Source organism: Pseudopodoces humilis, chromosome 7, assembly GCF_049639895.1.
Source record: "Pseudopodoces humilis isolate 2021_Gansu_Grassland_sample_001 chromosome 7, ASM4963989v1, whole genome shotgun sequence".
Lineage (NCBI taxonomy): Eukaryota > Metazoa > Chordata > Aves > Passeriformes > Paridae > Pseudopodoces > Pseudopodoces humilis.
This window is the reverse complement of record NC_142206.1, coordinates 41,103,918-41,114,461: the sequence shown is the minus strand read 5'-3', so window position 1 is coordinate 41,114,461 and position 10,544 is coordinate 41,103,918. Positions and strand designations below refer to the sequence as shown.

Genomic DNA, 10,544 nt, shown 5'->3' with positions numbered 1-10,544 from the left:
CTTCTGATTGTAAAAATTATAGTCCTTGTCCCTTGGGACTGCTGGCAGGTTGTAAACTTTGGGCAACCTCTGCAGAATCCCTAACACCGCATCCACAGTGCTGACTTGTGTTCCTGCACAAAAAGCAGTAGCTGGGTAGCAATTGTTCACAGCTGCAGCTCCATTCCTCCTTGCACTCCCCTTCATCTCACTAAACATTCTACTGTTTGGGGGGGTACTCATGCTATTTTTTGTTTGCTCGCTTCTTTCTTTCAGTTAGCCAGATTAGACACCTGAATGGATTCATTGTTTGGGCTTCCTCTTTGCCTCCTTCAAAAGTAATATTAATCCCTGGATTATTTCAGAGATAAACACCAGACATGTTTTAGTATAAATCCATCAAGACCGACCTGGATTGCTCCTGTCCCGTCACTCACATGGCAAAGAAAAAAGGCAGAAGGTGAGCAGGAAAGCTTGCTGCTACCCTCGCAGGGACTGCGCTGCCATAGATGGGAAGCTTGTTACATTGCCACCGTTCAATCTATTTTTCCCTACCCAGATTAGATTGACACTGACAAGTCGTTCCCTGTGAAGGTGCCACAGCGAGGCATTTATTTGCATTTACATTGCAGTTCTCTTCATCAATCAGCTTTGCAGAGATCACTGCTGCTGCTGGCCATATTGTTGCTATGCTGACACTTCATCCTTAAGTGCTGCTTGCGTAATGGTACAGTACGTGCCCATGACCAAAGTTTAAATCAAAGTTTAATCATTACGGAAAGACAAACATATTTCCGCAACTGTGTATCCTGCAAGTAAGAGTAAAGGCAGTTTGGTCGGGTCACAGATGCTAATCTCTCTCTTTTTCTATTCACAAACTATAAAGGGAGTTGACAGCACCTGTAAATGGTTTTCTGAGGCTAGATTATATCTAAGGTGATTATTATTTACACCCGCTATAAAGACTGTTTTTGTGAGCCAAGAAGTCTGTTCCTGTGAGGTGAGTTTACCAAAAAAGGGCTTTCTTGCAGGAGGATTCAGCGGAGCAAGGATCCAGGGTGAGGGGTAGTTCAAGCACACGGAGTGCCTTGTCATGTGTTGGATTTGTGTAACCCAGGGACTGAAATGCAGTCAGGATATGCTGCAGTTCTGCATTCCCAGACATGCGGGATGAAGGCAAAGCTTCAGCTCTCTCAACCCGAGTTTTTTAAGCTGAGGCTGACCTTTTACCACAGCCCAGTTCTGCTCCTCATATGAAGATCAACATGGGGCAGTAAAAGGATAGGAAAGGAGATGACATTCCAGTATGAATCAGAGGGAACACATGCTTGTTTAGTCAAGTAAAGACATATTGATGTAGAAATCCTGCAGCCATCACTAAATCACTGTGGCTGGAAGCAAAGACTTTTACTTTGACCAGCTTTCATCTGCCATGCTTCTGTGAAGCTTCTGTAATGTCCACAGTTTAGGTGTGAAATTTCTAAGTGTGAAATCCACTCCTCTTTAGCGCATCTTCTTCAGCCAATTTGCATACAGGAGACTCATATAATTCGAAGACTTTTCTATCTCTGCTTACTGCTTCTACACTAAGTAGAAGCAGCAAGTAGTCTTTTTTTCCTCCTGAAAGAATGAGTCACTTTGTCACAATTGATTTTCTAACTGTATTTTATCTGGTCCTACCATTTCTGTAACTTCAACGTGTGCATTTCATTAAGCCTTCCCTATAAAATAATTCCACATATATATAATCAAACTCATTTGCCAGCTTTCTAGATTGGAACCAGACACGTATAAAATGCTTTAGACAACTAAAAATGGAAATGACACGTATTGGTGATATGAAATGAAATACTGAAAGGAAGGTATTTTGTCGTGTGTGTTCCAAAACGTTATTAATCGAATAGAAGGTATCTTTCTGAGTCGGTGCTCCATAGCTGCCGGTATAAGGGAGCCGGGCACCTAGCCATAGAAATACTAAGTCATTTTAAAGCACAGAGGGAAACCTGCAGTGGACGGGGATTTCGCCGTTTCTGGCAACAAAGGAATCAGGAAGAGGTACTGAAAGAAAGAAATCCATCCAACACAGCCCAGTTGGGAGAGGTTCCGCGTTCGCCGAGCGTGCGAGCGCTTCCCCCCCCACCCCCCTGTACCCCCTCCCCCGCTGCGCGCTGTCTCCGCGGGCACCGTGCACCCGGCTGAGCGCCAGTGACGCGCTGCCGGTGGCCGCCCGCAGCGCACCGCGCCGGGTCCCGGCCGAACCGCGTCCCCGCGGTGACAATTTATTATTCTTTGGACGCAGGCAGCGATGTCGATGTTTGCAAAAACAGCCGCCGACTGCAACGAGAGCAAAAGCGGGTTCTGCAGAGCCCCTCCTGGCCAACACGGGCACCGGCGTGGCCGCGGGGCCGGGCGGGGAGCGGGCAACTTCGGGGATCGCGGGCGGGAGAAGGCAAGCTTCGGGGGTTTTATTTTGTTTTCCTGCCAGAGAAATGAATTCTCGGCTTATTTGCATGAACCGAGGTTGTTTTGAGTAATTTGCCTGTTAACAGTGTTATGCAAATGTTAGCTAGCTATTTAAAGGGGGAAAAAAAAAAAAAAAAAAGCTGTGTGTTCTCACAACGCCGGGGAAATCCTATGTCCCTTTGCATTAGCGAGATGAGATCACAGCGATTACTCACCTACCTGGCCTCTCCTACACCCTTGAGCAATTCACAGCACTATCTTTCCCAGCCCAACCTTAAACACTTGGCAAACATGGCTGGTTTAAACAAATCAAAAGTGGAAGAGCTTCTGATGCAGTCACAGGCTTACAAAAACTGTGTCATTCTGTCACTGGGATCACTGAAAGAGAAACACGAAATCGGATATTAAGGCGGGATCCCCCATTTGCCTCAGCAGCCGGATCGCACGGGAATCCCACCGACAGTCGCGGTGGCAGAAAGCCGCGCAGCCGTCACGGAAGCAAAACGGGGCGAACCGCGGGTTTACAAAATCCCGAAAGCGAGACATCTGAACTTAGAAAGCGCAGTCAGGGAAAAAAAAAAAAACTCAACCAACCAAACAAAAAAAACCCCACCACCCACCACCGCCACCACGACGGCAACTGTGCATGCGCGCCCTGGCCGCGGTGCCGCGGCGGGGGGCCGGCAGCGCGGCCGGGGAGGAGGGTGAGGGCGCGATCTGGCGTTCAAGTTTCCAAACATAGCCGGCAGCGCAGGCTGCCCGCGCCCCGCCGCGCTCCAGCTGCGGCCGCGCCGGGGAGGGCGCGGGCAGCGCGCCGGGCATGCGCGCCCCGCGCAACAAGTGGGCTCCGCGCCGGCGGCCGGGGGGAGGGGAGGGGGGCGCGGGCGCTCGGCGGTGACGCGGGGCCCCGCCCGGGTGCAGCCGAGCCGGGAGCACGGCGCGGAGAAGGGGAGGGGCGTCGCGGCGCGGGGGGAGCGCGGCGCGGCGGAGGGGGCGCGCAGCCACACGCGGCGGCGCGCAGCACCCCGCGCCCGGACTGCGAGCAGCGGCGAGGATGTGAGTGAGGAGCAGGCGGCGCCGCTCGCCACGCTGCTGCCGCCGCCTCCGCTGCTGCTGCTGCTGCTCTCGGACTGCCACAGTTCCGCCGGCGCTCAGGGAAGCCGCCGCCGCCGGGAGCGAACGGCTCCGTGCGGGGTCCCCCTGTCTTGCTCACGGCGGTGGATCAGCACGTACTGAACTGCAAGCTCACGAGGCAGCCGTGGCGGGTGGAAGGTGACCCCCCCATCTTCCTCCGTGCACCTCCGCCTCCTCCCGGAGGAGGAGCAGCAGCAAGCGGAGAGCTAGAGAGCGCAGGGAAACAGAAGCGGCTAGAAGGCGACCCCCACCCAGCCAGCCCCCCGGAGGAACAGTGGAAGCGTTTCCCACCCCACCGGGGCAGCAGCGGCAGGATCAGGTAGAAGAAGCCATCTCCGGCAGCAGGAGCGAACTGAAAGCAGACGGTCCCCCTTGCTGAAACGGGCAACAGGATCAGGTACGGAGAGCCACCCCCCCCCTGCAGCCCGGGGGGGAAGACTGAGCCAGCCCCTACCCCGGCGGCAGCAGCTACCCAGCCAGCAGCACCATGTCCGCCGCTCAGGTGTCCTCGTCGCGGAGGCAGTCATGCTACCTATGCGATCTGCCCCGCATGCCCTGGGCCATGATCTGGGACTTCACGGAGCCCGTCTGCCGGGGCTGCGTTAATTACGAGGGCGCCGACCGCATCGAGTTTGTGATCGAGACAGCCCGGCAGCTGAAGCGGGCGCACGGCTGCTTCCAGGATGGTCGCTCCCCGGGCCCCCCGCCGCCGGTCGGCGTGAAGGCAGTGACGCTCTCCGCCAAAGAAGCGGCGGCGGCGGCGGCCCAGCAGCAGCTCAACCATGTGGATGCCACCTCCAAGGCGGCCTCGGCGGGGCTGACCCAGTCCAGCCTGGACCGCTACGGGCTCAGCGCCGCCGCGGCGGAGCAGCGCAGCCGTTTCGAGTACCCGCCGCCGCCGGGCAGCCTGGGCAGCAGCCATGGCGCCCGCCTGCCCAACGGGCTGGGGGGGCCCAATGGCTTCCCCAAGCCGCCTGAGGACGGGCCGCCGGAGCTGAACCGGCAGAGCCCCAACTCCTCCTCCTCCTCTTCCTCCTCCCGTCGCGGGGCGCACGGGGGGCTCGTGTCTGGCCTTCCCCCGGGGGCCGCCGGCGCTCAGATGAACGTGCCCCCCAACCTGCTGCCGCAGACGCTGTTGAACGGCCCCGCCGCCTCCGGCGTGGCGCTGCCTCCGCCGCACGGGGGCCTGAGCGGCCGCGGCGGCGGGGGTCCCCCCGCTCCCTCCGCCTCTTCCCAAGGGGGCACCTGCGGCGGCGGTGCCGGGGGAGGCGGTGGCTCGTCCTCCGAGGCCTGCGGCAAGCGGCCGGGCTCGGTATCCAGCAGTGACCAAGAGCGGGAGCTGAAGGAGAAGCAGCGCAACGCGGAGGCGCTGGCCGAACTCAGTGAGAGTTTGCGGAATCGGGCCGAGGAGTGGGCCAGCAAGCCCAAGATCGTGCGGGACACGCTGCTCACTCTGGCCGGCTGCACCCCCTACGAGGTGCGCTTCAAGAAGGATCACGCCTTGCTGGGCCGCGTCTTTGCCTTCGACGCCGTCTCCAAGCCGGGCATGGACTATGAGCTGAAGCTCTTCATCGAGTACCCCAGCGGCTCCGGCACCGTCTTTTCCAGCGCCTCCGGCGTGGCCAAGCAGATGTACCAGGACTGTATGAAGGACTTCGGCCGCGGCCTCTCCTCGGGCTTCAAGTACCTGGAGTACGAGAAGAAGCACGGCTCTGGAGACTGGCGGCTCCTGGGGGACCTGCTACCCGAGTCTGTGCGCTTCTTCAAGGAGCTGGTGGGTGCCGACATGCTGCCGCAGCCCTACCTGGACGCCAGCTGCCCCATGCTGCCCACGGCGCTGGTGAGTCTCCCGCGGCCGGGGGCCGGGGCCGGCGGGGCGCAGGGCACGGCCGCCGCCTCCTGGGGGCCTGGCGGTGGCGGGGGCGGCGGCGGCGGGGGGGCGATGCGCAAGAGGAAAGCCTCTCCTGAGCCCTCGGACTCGGCCGAGGGAGCTCTGAAGCTCAGCGACGAGCAGCAGCGGCAGCAGTGGATGGCCAGCCAGAGCGAAGCGCTCAAGCTCACCATGTCGGCCGGGGGCTTCGGGGCGGGGCACGGCGGGGGCCCCCCGCCGCCGCCACCCCTCGGGCCTCACTCCAACCGGACCACGCCACCCGAGTCCGCCCCCCAGAACGGACAGTCCCCCATGGCCGCGCTCATGTCGGTGGCCGACACGCTGGGCAATGCCCACTCGCCCAAGGACGGCAGCTCGGTGCACTCCACCACGTCCACCCGCAGGAACAGCAGCAGCCCCGTGTCGCCGGCCTCGGTGCCGGGCCAGCGCCGTCTGGCCTCCCGCAACGGGGACATGAATCTGCAAGTGGCCCCTCCTCCCCCCAGCACCCACCCCGCCATGGACCAAGTGCACCCCCAAAACATTCCGGACTCCCCCATGGCCAACAGTGGGCCCCTGTGCTGCACCATTTGCCACGAACGCTTGGAGGACACCCACTTTGTTCAGTGCCCCTCTGTGCCCAGCCACAAGTTCTGCTTCCCTTGTTCCAGAGAGAGCATCAAGGCCCAGGGGGCGACTGGCGAAGTCTACTGCCCCAGTGGAGAGAAATGCCCCCTAGTCGGTTCCAATGTGCCTTGGGCATTTATGCAGGGCGAGATCGCGACCATTTTAGCTGGGGACGTTAAAGTGAAAAAGGAGAGAGACCCTTGAGTAAGAAATCCAATCCCTTCAGACTCCTGAAGATGTAGAATTGTGAATATAACAAACTGCAAAAGTTAGTCTTATGTATAGACATTATTTTCGTCGTATGTTTCTATATTTTGAAACAAAGGTATGTACTCTTCTTCATTTGAAGGATAGAGCTGGTTTTTGTTAAACAGAATATAATATTGTTTGGTTACTACATAATACCTGTTCTCATTTCTTTGGCAGTGTGTTGGCTAGGTACAAAGTTAATAGCCCTTAGCGATTACCTGCTGCTGGTGTGTATTTTTGTAAATGTATGCACTTCTCTGAAAGAAGAAAAACACAAAAGACAAAAAAAAATTTTTTTTTTTTGCCAAGGCCAGTGTTGATGCCTAAAAAAATTGCTACAAAAATGGTGACAGCTTACGTTTTACAAGCCCTGAGTGTTAGTCTTTCACTTTATTTTTTTGTTTTGTTTTGTTTTGTTTTTGTTTTTTTTGTTGCAAGACGGTGGGGTGGCTGTGGGGGGAGGGTGTTTTTTTGTTGCAAGTTTGTAAGGAAAATGTTTCAGTTAGTTTCTATTGATCCGAACGTTTTTAATCTTCATGTGTTTTTTGTTTTTGCTTTTATTGATGCACGGATGCTTTTGAACAGTAGAGCAAAATGCTGTACATGAGAAACATGCTCTGTTTGTCCTTTATACATTTCTGTAGTTAACAGAACACTGTAATGTGCCTTGGAGCTTAGTAAATTGTAATAAATTCAATTGATATTAATACTTCCTGAGTAGCAAGTTTTTTTTTTCTCTAAGCAGGCAGTATGCTCAAGCCATGTTGCCTTTTTAAAGGTCTCCATTATACCAACAGTCTGCAGTTCGTTGTGATAATTATGGCACTTGTATGCACATTTCACTTATATGTAGTAAGATGATGATGTTGATGGTGTTATCAAACTTACTTAAATCTTGGCACTGTGCCTATTTACATTTCACCTTTAATGTTGCAGTAACGGTTGCTGACTAAGCATTTTCTATTTACTGTTCCTGCATCTCATTTCCTCCTCCCTTCTCCTCCCCCCCACCAGCTCTCCAGCTGCAAGCTGTTTGCAATACAGGATGCATACATTGCCTGCGCAATTTAATAAGGCTTGAGATTCAAAATGAAGTCCTCTTTTCACAAAAAAAAAAAAACAAAAACCAAACAGCATCATGTGGTTAATAATTTTAGTTAATTTTAAGAGTGGTTGTCAAGGTTTGACATTAGCCACAAACTCATGGTAAGGCAGGACTTTAGCTGAACGGAGCACAAAATAGGCTAGCGTGAAATAACAGCTTCTACAGTTGGTGTTGCAGCTGGTGGGTTGCTACCCCATTTAGGCACTGGCTTTTCATAACTTGAATTGATCAACAGTTCAGGGGCTTTATTGTGTTTTCAGGCAAGCAAGCTTCCTTCCTTCACTGAAGTGAATTCTTTCTTTTTGGCAATGATTATACGTGATTCTTTGTATAATTAAATATTCTGTGTGACGCTGGCATTTTCTGGAGATAGGGGAGCAGTGTAATACCTGTTAAGTGATCAACAGGCAAAGTAAATACACAGGCCTCATGCTAGCTAGAAAATGCAAACAAACCTAACGTGAACTTTGTCCTTTCCAGTGAGGCAAATGGAGGAAAGAATGGGAAACCTGAAACAAAACCAGCAGCACTGCAGAAATCCTTTGCAGTTTGACAAGCAGAACACAGAGCTGTTCCAAATGCAATAGTTTTATTAAATAGCAAAGATCCCCACCCGCCAAAGCCCCGCAGTTATATAAAGGGAAATCTGGACAGCATTTGGTATCTGCTGTGTCTTAATACATTCTTGACTTGTATTCCTGGTGGGAAGATTGGAAGAAGCCTTGAGACTATATGCTTGGTGTGCCTACAGATCTTTGCTGTCTTGTATAGATACACACTCTGCCTGTTTCATCTGTGTGGGGAAGGGGTGAGGTTAGGTTTTGAGATTTAGCATTTGGCATCACTATATCTGTGATTTTAGACAATGACTTTGTGTGTGTATGTATTTTATTTTTTTTTCTGCCAAGTGATATATCAGTGCTTAAAAATCTCCAAACATATTGTTCTTATGTAATGGATCAAAGAAGTAATGCAGGAAAAGAATGTTTTGAGTTGTTAGAGACAACCTTTATTATTTAATTGTTGGATACAACTTCCATGTTTTTTACAGTATAGATTTGTACTGATCCTATTTTTAGTTACTTCTAAGCATGTAGTTCTCATACAGCAGTTTATTTTTAAATTGTGAGATAGGGAGGCTAACATTGTAAGTTCATGACTGGCAGAGAAAAAAAAATGTACACATGGTTGAAATTCAAGTTTAAACTTAAGGAGAAGTAATATTCATGTGTGAATTGCAACTGCCATTAAAAGAGAAGAACTACTGGCTATTCAACATTTAATTATGTCACAGAAATGTGAATACCCTGATTTATATAAACAGAACCACTCCTGTAATCTTGAAATCATTCATCATTAGTTATAGCTAGAAAGAGACCCATTTGGTGGATTTTTCTAATTTCAGATAATTTTTGAAAAGCTCTTATTTTTTAAAACATAAGCCCACTTATGAGACTAAACAGATTGATTTTTAGCAGGCAAAGGAAAGGTAAGGTGCAGTAGACATAGGTGGAAAATAAGCTTGAAGTGAATTGTAATACTGCAGTTAATTAAAGTTAACCATAGCCACGGGGCGTTTGTTGTATGGAGGTTTTTTGTAACCATGTGACCTTTTCTTTTACTCTGGCTCATTAAGCAGCCAGTCTGGGCATATTAGCCAGCATTTCTTTGAACCCACTCCATAGGTTTTTATCTTTCTGAAGACGTCCACAGCTGACAAACCAGCTGTAAGCTTTTTCTGAGGCGGAAAAGGGAGCTGCTGAGTGAGACTCGTGTACAGAGATTCAGCTGATTTCTGTATTTTACAGTAATGCTCCCATCCCCCACACTTGTCAGTTATTTAAGGTACAGCCCAATGTTTGCTTGAATAAATGGTGTAAGTTAATTTATTTGTCCAGGTGGTTATTTATTGTGCTTTCATTCCTTCTTGTAATGGGGAAGTATTTAAATGGTTTATTTTCCCAGGGAGGGTTGTTGTGTTTTGCTTTTTGGATTTTTTTTCCAGTTAGATTATTCTTGACATTTCTTTTAATAGCCTTGTAGCCTATTTTCTTAGAAATGGGTTAGAACATGTGTGTCACTGGATGTTTATTTTTTAAGCATTGGCAGCTGTGTGTGAGTTAGAGATAGACGTGTTTGTGCAATGAAGAGCCGCTATGTCCATTTGGGGGAAATACTACACAGTTCCAACAGGAGCTCGAGTTTACCAATGGTAACTGGTGTAATTTAATACAAACCTTGTTATCTTTTTTATTTGCTTAGCAATGTTGTGCACATGAGCATGCTCACCTCCCCGAACTAGTCAGGACTAACATTGTTTTGAAACTGCAATCTCTTCAAATAGGCTGGCTGCCAGCACAGCTTTGCAGGGCTGCAGCAGTCACTGGAAAAAGGGTTGTCTGCTTCTTTATGTGTCTTGTGAGCTGAGATTTTCTTCCCCTCAAGGGAAAGGGCTTTGTCTTCAGAGCTCTCAGGTTCCCAGCTTACTATGCAGTAGTTGCCTTGCAGCTTCCCTTTTTCCTAGGTCTTGCCATTTTCCTTTTTTTTTTTTTTTCTTTTCAGTATGCAGTCATTCTCCATTCATTGTAGGATGCATTGTGTTGTGCATTAGCGGGCTCTTTCTCTGCCAAAGTGACACATCCTGTAGATCTGCAGCAGAGTACTGAACTGTCACTGTAGTGCTGACTCTTGTAAGGCTATTCTTGAAGCAGAACAGCTTCCCCCTTGGCGTTCAGCCATCAGAATCCATTACAGCACGCATTTTCTAACCAAAACATAGCTCTGTACCTACAGAGTTGTCCTTAAAACCTTCCCCCAGAAGACACAGAGGGCATGGTTATACCTTGCTGTGTAGAAATAAGCACTGCTGGGTTTATCTTCAAAGTGTCTGAAAATCATGTAACCAAGCTTTTGTTGTTTCAGCCCCTGCCTTAAAACCTGTAATGTAGTTTGGAAAGGGGAGTGCCTCTGCTGATTGGTGGTCACACATCTGGGTGATGTGAAAAGAATGGCATACAAGGTCTTTTCCCAGATGTATGTCTTAAAAGAAGAATTAGGCATGTGTGCACTGACTGAGGCTACCACAGGACTCCTCTGATGAGCCAGACAAACATCTCT

The 10,544-nt window shown here is 50.7% G+C and overlaps 1 protein-coding gene across 1 annotated transcript; it reads left to right on the top strand.

The window, feature by feature from the left end:
* Nucleotides 1-3,418: 3,418 nt before the first annotated feature.
* IRF2BPL (interferon regulatory factor 2 binding protein like) lies at nucleotides 3,419-7,034 on the top strand. The gene has a single exon (XM_005520239.3). It carries the CDS (start codon nucleotides 4,064-4,066, stop codon nucleotides 6,275-6,277), a length of 2,214 nt encoding a protein of 737 aa, XP_005520296.2. The 5' UTR covers nucleotides 3,419-4,063; the 3' UTR covers nucleotides 6,278-7,034.
* The last annotated feature ends 3,510 nt before the right edge of the window (nucleotides 7,035-10,544 follow it).